The sequence below is a fragment of the Mobula birostris genome, chromosome 11 (assembly GCF_030028105.1).
Source record: "Mobula birostris isolate sMobBir1 chromosome 11, sMobBir1.hap1, whole genome shotgun sequence".
NCBI lineage: Eukaryota > Metazoa > Chordata > Chondrichthyes > Myliobatiformes > Myliobatidae > Mobula > Mobula birostris.
Genome location: NC_092380.1, coordinates 63,585,459 through 63,603,547, shown reverse-complemented (window position 1 = coordinate 63,603,547; position 18,089 = coordinate 63,585,459). Strand labels below are relative to the sequence as shown.

The 18,089-nt window shown below is 41.5% G+C and overlaps 1 protein-coding gene across 1 annotated transcript in view; it reads left to right on the top strand.

Annotated features, from left to right (window-relative positions):
* Positions 1 to 2,500: 2,500 nt before the first annotated feature.
* The window catches only part of best1 (bestrophin 1), a 35,203-nt gene continuing 19,614 nt past the window's right edge, over positions 2,501 to 18,089 (top strand). Inside the window, exons 1-3 of the mRNA XM_072272942.1 lie at positions 2,501 to 2,652; positions 7,347 to 7,441; positions 17,226 to 17,459. Coding sequence (XP_072129043.1) covers positions 2,501 to 2,652; positions 7,347 to 7,441; positions 17,226 to 17,459 — 481 coding nt within the window. The remainder of the gene's footprint in view (positions 2,653 to 7,346; positions 7,442 to 17,225; positions 17,460 to 18,089) is intronic.

The window sequence follows — 18,089 nt, the reverse complement described above, 5'->3', positions numbered from 1 at the left end:
AGTCCATCATGGACAAAAAAAAAACTGTTATGCTGCCTCATGTCCAGCAATATTTCTACGTTCATCGAGGAGAAACCAGTGAGAACAGAGACCCCACTTGTCCCATTTTTGGGGCTTGCTAACTTCTGCATGATGATCCCCATGACAACACCCCCACTGGTCAATCAGGATAAGTTTTGGTCATAATGGCGGACTCATCAAAACCCAATGAACTAGAGAGTAACGACCAGACCTTGAAGGTAAATTTCAGAAAAAACACAGAAGAGTTTAAAATTCCATTATTGGTCCTGTTTGTTCAATTTGTAACTTTTATTGTGATAAGAATCCTGCCTTCAAGGTCCGGACCTCAGTGGTCAAATATCACTTCGTTTTACAAGTTGTTTAACCAATTTGTGTTGTGAAATGGCACCGAAAATGTAACAGAATGTTAATGAAAGAGATTAGCCCAAGAACAAAGCAGTGTTGTAAATTTGCAGATTAGCTGGTCAAGTGACCAGCTCTATTTGAAAGGGTTTCAAAATTCCATGCTTATTTCTTTTGCCATATTACCGCACACATAGAGGGAAAAAATGAGCCTTCAGGAACCTTCTGGAAATCAGACGGAAGGGAAAAGAAGAGCCTCTAGCCTTCAAATACAAACAGTAAGTATTATTTCTAAATTGACATTTGATTTAGTAGCTGATATTACCAAAACTTCACCTATCTGATTACCATATTGCAAAACTGACTGACAGAGAAAGTTTCGAAGCATACTTGAAGAAAAATGTTGCATTGATTTGAAATACGCACGGAATTATGAAGATTCATATCCATTATAGATTTTCAGTGGTGGTTTTGGCTAGTTTAAGAGACTATACTCAGTAAATCAAACTAGAAGTTATGAGCACCCGGAGTTTTGCAGAGGTTGAAATACCTACTTTGGAATTCCAAAATATTTGAGGACACAAATAGAGAAGAATTGATTTCTGACTTTCCTAAACACTTGGCATTCTTACTTAACTCTTGTGTTAGCTAGATATACTTAATGTATCATATAGTCTGATCCTTTTCTAACTGTTCATGTGTTGGATACTTCCAATTCTGCCTTTAAATGCAGGAAAATGATCTCTGTTGTAGTCTAAAGCACAATTATCTCAGGTACCATTGTTCTGCAATAGTTTTTAGTAATAAACTGGGACAATAAAACAATATTTTCCCAATGATGAATTATTTGACCTTCTTAGTTCCTCTGCTAATATAGCCCAAAGTTCATTCTATTGTTCTCTGATTCAGTCGCTTGCGAGCCACCCTACAGATTTATCACATACTTCAAGATAATCTATCTTGATTTCCAGTCTAAAAGCATCCATAGACCATGTATCAGATCAGAAAAATAGTATTTATACTTGATCTTTCATAATTTCAGGAAATTCCAATGGAATTTACAGCCAAAAATATTACTGCGTAAAATATAACAGCTGCTATAATGTCAAAAATGCAACACATGGCAAGTTCCCAAGAAATAGCAATGTGATAATGATCATGAAATCTGATTTTTAGCTATTGGTTTAATGTTAATGCATCCCAGAGCATTGAGGAAAACAAAGCTATAGAGTCTTATTTGTCACCCAATTCGGCTTTAATGTCTCAAAGTAGCTATTTCTGAGATAACTACTAACTTGTGTGTATCAATGAGTGTTATTTTGAGCCATGGCAATCTCAATGCCAAGCTGACTGATTTTAAGCAAGTAACAGTATTCGCACTGCAAATGGCCTCAATATTCCTCAGTGTTTTTTATCCTGTAATCCCAGCATTTTTCTTCCTTGCTGCTTGTGCTCACTCGTCACCTAGTTACATGTTCTATAATTCAACTGTACTTAACAAGCCTCTCCAAGCCACCACTATCTCACAGCCAATCAGTGTCATCCACCCCAGTGAAAACATTCCCTTTGTTCCCTCCACCCTTTCCCTTTCTTTCCAGCATAAAACATCCTAGATTTCTAACTTTATATTGTTCATCGACCTGATTTCTGTCTACAGTCTACACAGTTAGACATAGGCCATAGAACACAGGAGCAGAATGAGGCCATTCGATCCATCAAGTTTTCTCTTCTAATCCATTTTGGGTGATTTATTATCCCTCTCAATCCCAATCTGCTGCCTTCTTCCCATAACCTGCCGGATTTGTCCTGTTTTCCTAGGATTTTTTTGTTTTTATTACTCTTGAGCTAACTTTCAACAAACATCATTCTTGGATTTTCACTATTAATTGACTCCACTATAAGATGTGTAAATGCCAAATGGAGACAAGATCACACTCAAGCCTTACAAGTCTTATCCCATGGCTGCGCAGTCCTCCAGTACTCACAAATGAGTACTGATGGCTGGTCTCCGTGGAACCACTTCCCACCAGGTAAAGGAGAGAGAACGTAAAGGCAAAGGAAATAAAATGTGTTTTGTTCTCAGATAGTTAACCATTGGCAGTTTATGTTCCTCCCTCCAGGTCACACAGGTCTCATTATGACAGTAACCTATACAAGTCGTGTGGCCAATGCCCGCTTGTGCGGGTTTTCCAAGCTGTTGTTGCAGTGGAAGGGCAGCATATACAAACTACTGTACAAGGAGTTTCTCATCTTTATGCTGCTCTACCTCATTCTCAGCTGCATCTACAGGTAAGTGAAGTCCAGATGTGAAGTTTCACCATGTGCAGTCTCTTGGGCCTCCAGTGAAGTGGAAACAAGGGCTAAGCAAATAAGAGATCCCTTTGATTTCGTCATTGAATTTTACTTCTCCTGTTCTTGCTCTTGCCCCTTACCTGCTACTTATACTTTCTATTGTCTGTTCCCTGACCAGCACCCGTGTTCCCGACTCTTCACATATACTTTCAGATCCAGTTGACTGCAGGGCAAGAGTACTTCTAAGTGGCATTCCTCCACATCTCTGCCCACATTTATCTCAGAACAGTAACTGCATTAGTCAAAGAATAATTCATTTTGGGTCCAGGATTCCTTTATAAAACATTATGAGAACAAAAATGAATCATTTTTCTCATCAATTATATCATTGGTTAAAATTTGAATGAAGCCCACATATGTGCCCTCCGGTCATAAAAAAAATCTATTATTACCAGATTTCAAAACAAACTAATATTAATTGTCAATTTATAAAGAGTTTCCTTTATATATAGAAGTGCTTTATAATTCCATTCCTGAAAATACTCTCATTTCCCGTAGCTGTCTCCTGAATACAATTTCTATCACTCTGCTTGGGGTAAGAATACACTTTAATAATGCTTTTAAGCACCAAAGTAGATAGCTACATTGAAATTCAATTGCCTTGGTTTTATCCATTCATTTAATTTATTAATATCACTCAGTAACTTTATGCTTCCATCTATGCCACTTACATTATAGTCCACTCATGTATCTGGCAATCTTGGATATGTGATTTTCTATTGAAAAGTTGTTTATATGTATGGTGTAGAATCATGGAATCAACACACATTTTTGGGAATACCCAATTATTATTTATTACCAATATATTTGTCCATTATTTCTAATCTATTCTCCTGCTCTTCAATAATTTCCTAACAACATAAAATAGTTTCTGTTTAATTCATGAAATTTAATGGCCTCTTGTAAGGAACTTAGTAAAGCTCCTTTCGAAAGTCCATATAAATAATATCAATTAATACTTTTCTGATCACAACAAAAGTTTAGGGGTAACATGAGGGGGAACTTCTTTACTCAGAGAGTGGTAGGTGTGGAATGAGCTTCTAGCAGAAGTGGTTGAGGCAGGTTTGATGTTGTCGTTTAAAGTTAAATTGGATAGATATATGGACAGGAAAGGAATGGAGGGTTATGGGCTGAGTGCAGGTCGGTGGGACTAGGAGAGAGTAAGAGTTCGGCACAGACCAGAAGGGCCGAGTTGGCCTGTTCCCATGTTGTAATTGTTATATGGTTATATGGTTAACTTAAGTCAGGTATCAAGTATGACCTCCTGTTAACAGACCCATGCTGGTTCTCTCTGATCAGATGATAACTTTCAAGATGTTCTATCCTTCTGTACTTAATTGGAGATTACAGTCACTTCCAACTCATGTTACACTAATTGGTGCACAATATTTTGCATTCCTCTCTCAGTATCGAAGTGGCAGTTTTCCCATCCACAAGACCATTTTTCCAATTAAAAGATTTGGATGATTAGAACCTGTATTTTTCCTTTTAATTGTAGCATTACTACATTCCTGTGGGAGGGCTATTTGATCCACCTATCAATGCTGGCACTTTGTAAATAAAAAATAAGATCCATACCCATGTTAATTCTCCAAAACAATCTATTTAACATTTAAATATTCATTCAATTACATTTTGAATTTAATCTTCAGTTGAATCTGCAGCCATCACACTTTCAGCCAGATCAACTTCTCTCTCAGGATGAGGCTTTTCGTTCTAGGACGGGGGAGATGTCTTCCTTTTTTAAAGAAAGGGGCTTCCCTTCCTCCACTATCAACTCTGCTCTTAAACGCATCTCCCCCATTTCACGTACATCTGCTCTCACTCCATCCTCCCGTCACCCCACTAGGAATAGGGTTCCCCTGGTCCTCACCCACCACCCCACCAGCTTCCGGGTCCAACATATTATTCTCCGTAACTTCCGCCACCTCCAACGGGATCCCACCACTAAGCACATCTTTCCCTCCCCCCATCTCTCTGCATTCCGCAGGGATCACTCCCTACGCAACTCCCTTGTCCATTCGTCCCCCCCATCCCTCCCCACTGATCTCCCTCCTGGCATTTATCCTTGTAAGCGGAGCAAGTGCTACACATGCCCTTACACTTCCTCCCTTACCACCATTCAGGGCCCCAGACAGTCCTTCCAGGTGAGGCAACACTTCACCTGTGAGTCGGCTGGGGTGATATATTGCGTCTGGTGCTCTTGATGTGGCCTTCTATATATTGGCGAGACCCGACGCAGACTGGGAGACCGCTTTGCTGAACACCTATGCTCTGTCCACCAGAGAAAGCAGGATCTCCCAGTGGCCACACATTTTAATTCCACATCCCATTCCCATTCTGACATGTCTATCCACGGCCTCCTCTACTGTAAAGATGAAGCCACACTCAGGTTGGAGGAACAACACCTTATATTCTGTCTGGGTAGCCTCCAACCTGATGGCATGAACATCGACTTCTCTAACTTCCGCTAATGCCCCACCTCCCCCTCGTACCCCATCCGTTATTTATTTTTATACACACATTCTTTCTCTCACTCTCCTTTTTCTCCCTCTGTCCCTCTGACTATACCCCTTGCCCATCCTCTGGGTTTCCTCCCTCACTTGTCTTTCTCCCCGAACCTCCTGTCCCATGATCCTCTCATATCCCCTTTGCCAATCACCTGTCCAGCTCTTGGCTCCATCCCTCCCCCTCCTGTCTTCTCCTATTATTTTGGATCTCCCCCTCCCCCTCCCACTTCCAAATCTCTTACTAACTCTTCCTTCAGTTAGTCCTGACGAAGGGTCTCGGCCTGAAGCGTCGACTGCACCTCTTCCTAGAGATGCTGCCTGGCCTGCAGCGTTCACCAGCAACCTTGATGTGTGTTGCTTGAATTTCCAGCATCTGCAGAATTCCCGTTGTCTCCCTAGTTCCTGCCTAATGCTCTCATAATTTGCCCTTGCTTAAATTTAATGCCCTCCCACAAGATCCATCATTATCATTATCTATAGCTATGTCAAAACTCAAGTCACTGTCGCCTAACTGCTGACCACTGAAAGGGTCAGTCATCCGGCCAGGCTCATTACCCAACATCAGGTCCAATACAGACCCTCCTCTTGTTGGACTAACTACATATTGATTTAAGAAACCCGCCTGGATGCACTAACAAATTCTGCCCCATCTAAATCTCTTGGATTAAGAAGATCCCAGCTTATATTAGTGAAGTTGAAGTCCCCCATGACAGCAACCCTATTGTTTTCACCTTTCATTAATTTACCTGTTTATCTGCCCCTCAATGTGCCAATGACTATTGGGTGGTCCATAGTACAATCCACTCAGAGTGATCGCACTTTTCCTATTTTTGAGTTCTACCCATATACACTCAGTGGAAAAACCCTCCATTATGTCCTCCCTGAGGGCAGCTGTGATATTGTCCCTGATTAGATGTGCAACCCCTGTAACATCACTCTCCACATTTTCTAAAACATCAAAACCCTGGGACGTTAAGCACCCATTCCTGTCCCTCTTTCAACCAAGTCTCTGTAATAGCAACAACATCATGGTTCCAATTACAGATCCATGATCTAAGTTAATCACCTTTAACCAGCATTTATTCTCCTAGCATTAAAAAACACACACTTCAAACTGTCCATTGCATGGTATCTATTACTGTCAGAGCCTGTTTTAACTAGCCCTGACATTTACCTTCCTCTCCATCCCTCCACTTTCTGATCTGGTGCTGTGGTTCTCATCCCCCTGCCAAAGTGACGAGGTGAGTGATGTTGTCCACACTGGTTCAGGAGCCTGATGGATGAATGGTAATAACTGTCCCTGAACCTGGTGGTTTGGGACCTAAGACTCCTGTACCTCCTTCACCATGGCAACCACAAGAAGAGAGCACAGCCTTGTTGATGGATACTGCTTTCTTCTGGCAGCTTTTCTTGCAGATGTACTAAATGATGGGAAGGACTTTTCTTGCGATGGACTGGGCTGCTTCCACTACTTTTGCAGGATTTTCCCGTTCTTGGCCATTGGTGTTTCCTTACCAGGCCATGATGCAGTCAGTCGGGATACTCTCACTTGTGCATCTACAGAAGTTTGTCAAGGTTTTAAATGACATGCCAGATCTGCACAAACTCCTAAGAAAGTAGAGGTGCTGCCATGCCTTCCTTGTAATGGCACGTGCGTACTTGTGCCAAGACAAATAGTCTGAAATGATAATGCAAAAGAATTTAAAATTACTGACCCTCTAATGAGGAATGGCTCATGGACTCCACTTTTCCCTCTACACAGGTGTCTGAACTGCTGTACTTCCACCTTTCTCTTTTATTTTAGATCTCTAGTGTTTTGATATTAACCTCTCCCCTCTAAACTCATTCTTCTCTGTTTTTATACCCCTTTGAAAAGGCCTCAACTTTCAAACCATCACTACTCTCTCTTAACAAGAATCAACACTGTCATACACTCTCTCTTGATCTCCACATTTCTCTGCAATTCCTGAGTGTTTATAATTCTGATGAAACATCATCACAACAAATTTTAGGTGCTGACTGTTTCTCTCACCACAGTTGCTATCGGGCCCACTGAATATTTCCAATACTTTCTTTTTATCTTTGTAAAGTCTTTATACTTTATCCCTCCAATATCTGTAGGTTTATGCTGAAAGAGAGCCAAAAGCGTTTTTTTGAGAAAATGGCCATCAACTGCAACAATTATGCTGATCTAATCCCAATGTCATTTGTGCTCGGTAAGAATTCTTCTGGATTTCAGATTCTCCTGATCTTCACTGGTTTTGTATGATAAAGTTGATACTTAGTGGCAAGACCTTGCTATGAAATCATTTTTATGTTGTGTTTTTCAGTACAACCGATTTGGAGATTAGGGCGGGGTATATTTTCAACATATTTGCACTTGTTTCATTACCTGAAAATTAATGCAACAAAACCAATTTAGTAATGCAAAGTCACAACTAAGTTTTGCATTGACAGTCAATGGTAAATTCATTATGCTTTTTTTCCTGAATTAGAATGGATAATTATTTTTGACATTGTTTAACTCTAGACTACAACTGTTTGAAAGATAGCCCCAAAGCTTACTGCAACATAGTTTCTTGCAGAATCAGAAGGAGAAGCATAACACACCTGCTGGCTGCTAAACGCCCACTCTTATTTCAGTTATGTCTTCAAATATCATTGAGGACTTCATGACATTACTTGGTACTTGGTTTGAATATTTTTCCAAGCCCATGTCAGGCAGGTGTCGTAGTCAACCAAAATATTTCAGCTAGCCAACCCTGCTTGGTTAAAATTTTAAGACATGTCACTGAAATACAGCGGCCAGTCGGCCGAGGTCGCAATATCGTCTCCCGTTTCCAGCACCTGTTGCTGCACGCCCATGTTAAACAATTAAACCTACTTCAATATCATTACTAAAATCCTTTAGAATAAATTAATATATTGATAGTTGTTAAACAATAAACCCTACTTCAATCTGATTACTGAAATCCCTTAGAATAAATGAATATATTGATAGTTGCTGCATGTAGTTTGAACAAAATTCATTTGGACATTCAGGGTGGATCCATATTAAGCAAAAGAGTGCTTGTTTTGCAATCCAAATACAAGACCAATTAAAACCAACCTGGTAATACAGATTCACTATTCAGATCTGCATGGATGACAGAGCTGGTAAGTACTAAGTTTTTGGAAAGTATTAGGGTCAGCAGTTATTTCTTCCAGCAAAGAATTTATTTCAGAATGGTGCCTGAGAAGCACCCTTGAAATATAGCTTCGTAATTTGATAATGTCATTAAAGTGTGCCATGTTAAGTATCAGTAAATGAAGAGATAACTTACTTAAGGACTAGCAGCCCCTGTGTTTCAAAAAGAACACTTGACCATCAATGGTTGCTCACCTTGGTCAATGTAACCTGTTAAAGTCCAATTTGAGTTTGGCCTCATTAATGGATATCTGTTTTCTCTATTCTTTCACGGAAATAAATCATGAATGTTAGTTGGAAATTTGAGGAGTCCAAGACATTAGCTGCATCCAAACTTAAGCTGGATTCCAGTTAATTGAGCCATTGGTTTATTGGGGCAGATGCTTATCTCGGACAGCTCCCAAAGAACAAAAGCTAGTCGAGAAAATAGCCGGATTCCCTCCATTTATTTGGTTCACCGTGTGGCTTAACTGGAGTAGGAGACTGGAGCTGCACAGTTTCTAATTAGCGTCAGGTGTGTGCACGTGTATGACTGTGCTAGAGTCATCATCATCATCATCATGGCTTGGCTTCGCGAACGAAGATTTAGGACGACAGTGCAGAGTGAATATTTTTTAAATAGCATCAGCTGTGTGTTTTTGAGTTCAAAAAATGGTGATTTTTGTCACTGATAGTTGGCAAGAAATAAGCAGTAAGACAATTCAGAACTGTTTTGCTCACTGCGGATTCAAGCCAGAAATGGCCAAGAGTGAGAAAGAAATTATTTCACTACTTCATCAAGCTAGGACTATGAAGAATTTGAAAGTATTGACAATCATCTTGAATGTTACAATGAAAATGAAGATTTGGAGGATGCAATCATTGAAAGCATTGTATGAAAGCAGTCCATTATCTGCACTAGATGTCTATGCTGACTTTGTTCATTTACAGTCAATTAAAAGAACACGGCAGAGTACACTGGGTGAATTCCTCTGTCAATAACTTTTAGGAACTAATACAGTTTTATAGTACTGTAGTACTATTGGTAGTGTTCTAATTTGTTCTGTATTTCATTTAAATACATAATTTATTACTCAGTTAAAGGTAGTTTGACTTTTTTGTACCTGTTTAACTATTTCCATGAAACTTTGGTTAATTGGGGCAGTCGCTTAATTGGGCCATAATGTACTGGTCCTAATGTGTCTCAACTCACAGGAATCCACTGTCTATGTAAATAATTACATACAGCAAAAAATGAGTTCACTATAAAATGTTTCTTAAATCAAAATTATTAAGCCAGTCATTTGAAATCATCTATTGTTAAGTAGTAACAATGAGACAGTTTAGGAAAGCATTTATTTATTTGAGGGTATGGGGCGCAGCATCAACCTGGGTGCGAGAGGTCAAAAAGGAATAATTTACATTATTTTTAGCCATAAAAAACATAAAACTGCAGCACACTACAGACCATTCAACCCACAATGTTGTGCTGACCTTTTAACCTACTCTAAGATCAATCTAACCCTTCCCTCCTACACAGCCAATTATTTTTCTATCAACTATGTGTCTATCTAAAAGTTTTTAAATACAGTACCCCCAATGCATCTCATCTGCCTCTACCACCACTGTCCCACAGGGTGTTCCATGCAGTCATCACACTTTGTGTAAAGAAATTACCTCTGACAACCACCCTATACTTTCCTCCAACCACCTTAAAATTAAACCCTTTGTATTAACCATTTCCACCCTGGGAAAAAAACCTCTGGCTTTCCTCTCGACCTATGCCTCTTATCATCTTGTACACCTCTATCAAGTCACCTCTCATCCTCCTTCACTCTGAGGAGAAAAACCCTAGCTTGTTCAATCTATCCTCATAAGAAATGCTCTCTAATCCTGGAGCATCTCAGAAATCTCCTCTGCACCCTCTCTAAAACTTCTACATCATTGCTACAATGAAGTGACTAGAACTGAGCACAATATTCGAAGTGTGGTCTAACCAGGATTTTCTAAAGCTGCAATATTACCACATGGCTCTTGAACTCACTCCCCCAATGAATGAAGGCCAACACACCATACGCCTTCTTCATCTTATCAACTTGCCGGCAACTTTGAAGGATCTGTGGACCCCAAGAACCCTCTGTTCCTTTATACTGCCAAGAATCCTGCCATTAACCTTGTATTCTGTCTTCAAATTTGACCTTCTAAAGTGAATCATTTCACACTTCTCCAGGTTGAACTCCATCTGCTACTTCATAGCCAGCTCTGCCTATCAATGTCCTATTGTAACCTATGACAAACGTCCACATTATCCACAACTCCACCAACTTTCTTGTCATCTGCAAATTTACTAACCCACCCTTCCACTTCCCCATCCAAGTTATTCATAAAAATCACAAAGAGCAGGGGTCCCATAACAGATCTCTGTGGAACACCACTGGTCACTGACCTCCAGGTAGAATATTGTCCATCTACAACCACCATTTTCCTTCTATGGGCAGCTACTTCTGAATCCACACAGCCAGGTTTTCCTGGATCCCATGCCTATTGACTTCCTGAATGAGCCTACCATTGGGAATCTATGAAATGCCATACTAAAATTCACATACACCACATCCACTGTTCTATCTTCATCGGTGTGCTTTGTCACAGCCTCAAATAATTCAATCAGGCTCATGAAGCATGGCCTACCTCACAAAGACTTGCTGGTTATCCCTATTCAGACTATGCTTCTCCAAATACCCATAAACCCTGTCCCTAAGAATCTTCTCCAATAATTTTCCCACCACTGAAGTAAGACTCACTGCTTTGTAATTCCTAGGGTTATCCCTACTCCCTTTCTTGAAGAAAGGAATAACATTTGCCATCTTCCAATCATCTGGTATTACTCCTGTGGCCAGTAAGGATGCAAAGATCATCACCCAGGGTGCAGCAACCTCTTCTCCTGATTCCCATAGTAAACTGGGATATATCCTTCCAGCCCTGGGGATTTATCTATCCTAATGTTTTTCAAAAGTTCCTGCTTATCCCTTCTTAACATCAACAAGCTCTAGCATATCAGCCTATTTTACACTATCTTCACAAACATCAAGGTCACTCTGACTGGTGGATACCAAAGCAAAGTATTCTGTAAAAACCTCCCCTACATCCTCCAATTCAAGGCACATGCCTCTACTGTCCCTCATCAGTCCTACCCTTACTCTATTCATCCTCCTTTTTTTCACATACAAGTAGAACACTTTGGTGGTTTTCCTTAATCCTAATTGCCAAGCCTAGTCATGCACCCTTCTCACTCTCCTATGTCCATTCTTCGGCTCCTTCCTGGCAACCTTGTAACTCTCTAGACCCCTGTCTTACTCTTGCATCCTAATCCTTAAGCAACCTTTCTTCCTCCTCTTGAGAAGGTGTTCCACATCTCTTTTCAATGATGGTTCCCTCATCCTACCATCCTATCCCTGCCTCAATGGGATAAACCTATCCAGAACCCCATGCAGATGTTCCCCGAGTACATCCATTCCCAATTTATGCTTCCAAGTTCCTGCCTAATAGCATCATAATTTCTCCTTCCCTAATTAAATACTTTCCTGTACCACCTGCTCCGATCCCTGTCTAAGGCTATGATAAAGGTCAGCGAGTTGTGGTCACTTTTGCTGAAATGCTCACCCACGAAACGATCTGACACCTGTCCTGGTTCATTGCCTAGTACCAATTTTGCCTTTCCTCTAGTCAGCCTGCCTACGAATTGTATCAGGAATCCTTCCTAGACACAAATAACACATTCCACCCACCTAAACATTTTGCACTAAAGAAGTGCCAATCAATATTAGAGAAGTTGAAGTCACCCATGGAATAAACCTGTGATTTTTACACCTTTCTAAAATCTGCCTCCTGATCTTTTCCTCACTGTCTCTGTTGCTTTTTTTGGTGGGGGGTGGAAGGTGTCTATAGAATATCCCCAGCAGAGTGATTGCTCTCTTCCTATTCCTGATTTCCACCCACACTGACTCAGGAGACAATCTCTCCACAACATCACCCCTTTCTGCAGCTATGATACTATCCCTGATTTGCAATGACCCTTGTCCGTCTCTTTTACCTCCCTCCCTATCCATTTTGAAACATCCAAACCCCAGAACCTATAGTCACCATTCCCACCCTTGTGGCAGGCAAGTAATGGCCACAACGTCATAGTTATGTGTACTGATCCAGGCTATAAGTTCATCATCCTTGTTCCTCAGAATTCTTGCATTAAAATAAACACAAGTCAACCCCTCCTACTGACTGTAATTTTGTTCTATCAACTGCCTATCTTTCCTTACAGTCTCACTACATGTTGCATCTACTTGTATACCAGCTGCCCCATCCTCTTTCCTATCACTCAGGTTTCTATTCCCCTGCCAAACTAGTTTAATCCATTCCCACCAGCTCTCGCTAGGGATATTGGTTCCCCTTGAATTCAGGTGCAACCTGCCCTTTTTTGTACAGGCCATACCTTCCTCAGAAGAGATTCTCATGATCCGCAGATCTGAGACCCTGACCCCACACCAAACCTTCAGCCACACATTCATCTGCCAAGTTATCCTATTCTTACCCTCACTAGTGCATAGTACAGGTAACAATCCAGAGCCTTTGGAGTCCTGCTTTCCAGCTTCCTCCTTAGCTCCCTATATTCTTTCTTCAGGACCTCATCCCTTTTCCTACCTACGTTGTTGGTACCAATATGTTATGTAACATGACATCTGGCTGCTCACCCTCCCCCTTTAGAATGCTGTGGGCCCAATCTGAAACGTCCTCGCCCTGATATCTTGGAGGCAAAATACCATCGGGGTATCTCTTTCACATCTGCAAAGTCACCATAGTACTTTAAGGGATAGGAACAGAAGTAAACACTTCAGCCCATTGTCTGCTCTGCCATTTCAACATGTCTGATCCATTTTCCTTCTCAACCCCCATCCTCCTGCCTTCTCCCTGTAACCGTTCATGCTTTGACGAATCAAGAACCTATCAACCTCCACCTTAAATACACTCAATGACCTAGTCTCGACAGCCGCCTGTGCCAACGAGTTCTACAGATTTACCACCTCTGGCTAGAGAAAGTCCTCCCCATCTCCACTCTAACTGGAGATCCCTCTATTCTGATGTTGTGCCCTCTGCTCCTAGACTCCCCCACTATAGGAAACATCCTCTCCACATCTACACTATCTAGGCCTTTCAACATTCAATAGGTTTCAATGAGAGCCCCCCCATATTCTTCTAAATACAAGCAAGCACAGGCTCAGAGCCATCAAACGTTCCTCATTTAAGAACCCTTCCATTCCCAGAATCATTCCCATAAACTTCCTCTGAACTCTCTCCAATGTCAGCACATCCTTTCTTAGATAAGGGGCTCAAAATAGCTCACAGTACTCCAAGTGCGGTCTGACTAATGCCTCATCAGTCTCAGCATTACATCCTTGCTTTTATATTCTGGTCCTCTTGAAATGCTAACACTGCATTTGATTTCCTCACATCATCTCTTGTCTCCTCCCGTAATACACTGAACGGCAAAGATTTTGCTTCTTGAATACCTTAGGGTGTATCTTCTGGATTTTGGGCTGCTGATCATGAAAATCACCATGAAATTTCCATATGACACATCATTTTTAAATCACCTATATTTGTTATTTCAATTCAGTAACAAAATACACGTGGACTAAGATGTTAACTGTCCTGTGCTATCACCAGTGGGATCATCAGTTGATCTGCCACCTGTCTTCAGGAGTTTCAGCCCGCTTATGATCAAGACTCCCTCAAGGTGGTGGGCCAGCAGTGCTAAAGCACCACCTCCCACTGGTGAGCTTAAAAACTTGGCATCTGCCTCTATCAGAGTTGTTGGTCACTTCCACCCAACAGATAGTCTACTCTTCAGGTGTCTATGCAACTACAAGTCAATTGAGATGTTGCCCTCAATGTAAGCTGAGAAGTCTTCTGTCTTGTCCAGGCATGCCTGGGCAGAGTGGATGCTGCATGGCAGGACAGGTTTCAGAAAGGCTATAAAAGCATCACACACACACCATTCAATGCATTGCTTTCACATGTACAGTATATCGGTTTGCGATCAGATTGATGCGCAAGCTCTACGTGCATAGCATATTGTGTGTACTCATTATAAAAAGTAATTGTATTTTCAGGAGCATTTGTGATAGCAAAATGTCTCACCAACGTTGCAATAGTTGTGATACTTTGTGGCGAGTATAAACTTAAATCTCAAAGATGGAGCATGACACCTCTTATTAAGAAAGCCTATGAGCTCCTCTCTGGGGGTAAAATTGGCAACCAAGACAAAGCCTGGGCTCCTCACATTTGCTGTGCAACATGTAATGTCGATCTCAGAGCTTGGCTCAGAGGTACTTGGAAGTCAATGCCATTGGCCGTCTGCATAACATGGCGAGAGCAGAAGGATCTTGTGACAGCTACTTCTGTCTCACCAATGTGCCTGGTTTCTCTGCTAAAATCAAGAAATCCATTGAATAATCCACTCTACCTTCAGCCATGAGACATGTGCCACATGACAATAGTGTTCCAGTACAAAAGCTACCAGAGACATGCAGTCTAGAGGAGGCAGACAAAGATGCCATGCTTCACGAGACAGGAATGAAAAACAACGCTGATACTGATACAGATTTTGAACCGTTTATGTCTAGTGAGTCTCATCTGATAACCTAATCTGTGATAAATCGCCTGGTTAAAGGCAAAAGCAGAATTACTGGGTTCAAGACTGCAAGGATGCAATCTGCTGTCACCAGGCACAAAAATTTTCAACATGGACTTTGATATTTGAGACAGATGTTTCCCAGAGTAACTGACACCAAGAATAAGAAAGTTATTTTTGTTGTTCCACAAATCAAACAGGTCATTAATGACAGGCAATTCAATTAACTTCTAGTGGGACTGGAGAAAATCACATGGAAAGCATTCAAGGATGTTGTTGAAAATTTTCTTAGCAACTACAGAGCACCAAACAACAAGCAGCTGGTTGACAACATGCTTCAAGCATACAAAACCATGAAGTGTAACTTGTCACTAAAGCTTCATTTTCTGCATTCTCATTCAGACTTCTTCCCTGCAAATCTTGGCAATGTCAGTGATGATCATGGTAAAAGATTTCACCAGGGCATTGTGGTCATGAAGAAATGGCACCAGGGCAACTGGAATCCATCAGTGCTGGCTGATTATTGTTGGACACTTAAGCAAAAAGCCTCAGACAATGAGTACAAATGAAAATCATCAACAAGACATTTTTAGCTTAGTTGTACTATTGGAAATGTCAGCCCCGTTATGCAATTAAACACACTATATTCAATAAAGGTTAGTTTCTTGTTTCTCCAAATTCCTACTGATACAAGTAGTCTGCAATTATATTTGTGTTCAGCTTCAAGTAGTCTATCATAAATAGAAAAACTTTTCTGAAAAACAATGCTTTTGAAAAAGTTTGCTGTCCAATGCTATTGAAACCCCTCTCACTACTACACTCCTCTTCCACCCCCCACCCACCTTTCCTTCTAAGCCATGAAGCCAGGTTGCCAGAGATCTGGTTGCTGCACTTTTTCCCTGGTAGGACACCCCCCAATAATATTCAAAATGGTATACATGCTGTTGAGGGAAATGGCCACTGGGTACTTTGCATTATCTGTTTGTTTCCTTTTCCTCTCCTGTCACTGCACTACTAGGCAATAATAGACAAAGAGAGAAGGAAACTCAGCAGAAATCTACCTCAGCCTCCGCCTCTCCTCTCAGAAGCCTCAAACCACTCTAACCCTGTCCATTCCAACAACTGCTGTTTTGCTTAAACCTAACCTCTTTTTATTGGCCCTTACTAGGTGCCAAAGCACTCAACAATCTCAAGAGCAGCAAGCGCCCCAATGACTCCACACACTATTGATGCCATTCAGTTCACTTTTCCCTCATTTCAATAGTATCACAATGTCCTTGCTCTCTTCCTCCCTTTAAAAGAGCCAGCCACTATGTAATTAATTCTTGTCCTCCTTCACTGCAAAGAAGCCTTTCCAAAGGTTCATTTTATTGTCAAAGTAATGCATGTACAACTCTGATATTCCTATTCTCCAGATAGCCATGAAATATAGAAAAACCACAGGAGTTGTTGAAAGAAATGACATCAACACCCCACCCCACCCACATGAAAAGAAAAAAGAAACAAAACTCACAAACCCCAACCCCCCCCAACCCCTCAATCGCACAAAAAAACTAACAGATCGCTCACCCAGGAAAAGGCAGCTGGAATACCAACACCCCAGAAACCCTCCCCCAAAACCCTCCCTTGCACAAAAACCAGCAGATCGCCCACCCAGAAGACAGCAACAGGAACATCAAAAACTCCAAACCCCCCAACCCCCTCCCTCACAAAAAGACAGCATAAACAACGTCAGACCCTCAACCCCCTCCCTTGCAAAAACAAACAGCACCAACAGCACCAAAACACCATCCCACCCTCCCCTACACAAAAACCAGCAGATAGCCCACACAGAAAAACAAACAGATCACCCACACAGAAAAACCAGCAAGGAGATCAAACCACAAACCCCCAACCCCTTCCCTGTACAGCTCTATGAAACTTAGCCCACATCAGGAGTGTATTACATATGATATTTTGAAACAGTGTGAAACAGTGAGAATAGAGGCATGGTATGAACATATTGTTATATTTTTCTTTATCCATTTTTGGCAAGAACATTACATATTGTGATATAAAAGCACAGAGGAGAAATCATAAGGTGACTGATATGTCCTTGAATGCTGGCCATCTATCTTTCCAACAGCTCACTGGTGGTCTCTCTCCCTAGGGTTCTACGTCAGTCTGGTTGTGTCACGTTGGTGGAACCAGTATCAGAACATGCCATGGCTTGACCGCCTCATGAGTACGGTTTCCTGCCATGTCCAAGGCACAGACGAGTATGGCAGGATGCTGCGAAGGACATTAATGCGCTATGCAAACCTCGCCTCCATTCTCACCTTCCGCTCAGTCAGCACTGCCGTCTACAAACGTTTTCCCACCATGAGACACATGATGGAGGCAGGTAGGAAAGCATCAGGGCAGTCAATAGGAGAGTGTGAAAGCCCTCACCTGGGTTTGGCTCTATACATGTCTGGGAGATATTGGGCTGTATGAGACAATTTAAAGGGGAGGAAGAGTATGGGGAGTGGGGGAAATGAAAGGGAGACACTGAGAGAAAGCAAATATTAATAATACTAAATAATATTATTACTTGAATAATGCTGAAGTAATTATTGAATAATTACTGAGAAAGTAAATATTATTGAAGTAATCAAAGATGAGGGAGCATTGACAGACCAGGTTAGGGAAGGTCAATGGCCTCTGACAGGCAGTGCAACAGTGCAAACTGGCTGAGTTGGGAATATCCAAGCCAATGGATGAACAACCGTATGGGAAGGGGGAACTAGGGTGGAGATGAGGTCATCAGGGTAGGATATGTTAAGTGACCAGATAATGTGTTTGATTAGAGTGTTGGAAAAATGTTCAATCCAGGGAAAGAGAAGTGGAGGGGATTACAGTGGCCCATGAGGTGTGGTGGACAGGGTGTGATTAACAGCTAAAGGGAGCGGGCAGCTGAGATCAGAGGCTGGGAATGACTGACAAGTCAGGGAAGACCAAAGATTGGGATCAGAGAACCATCAGGAAGGTGGGA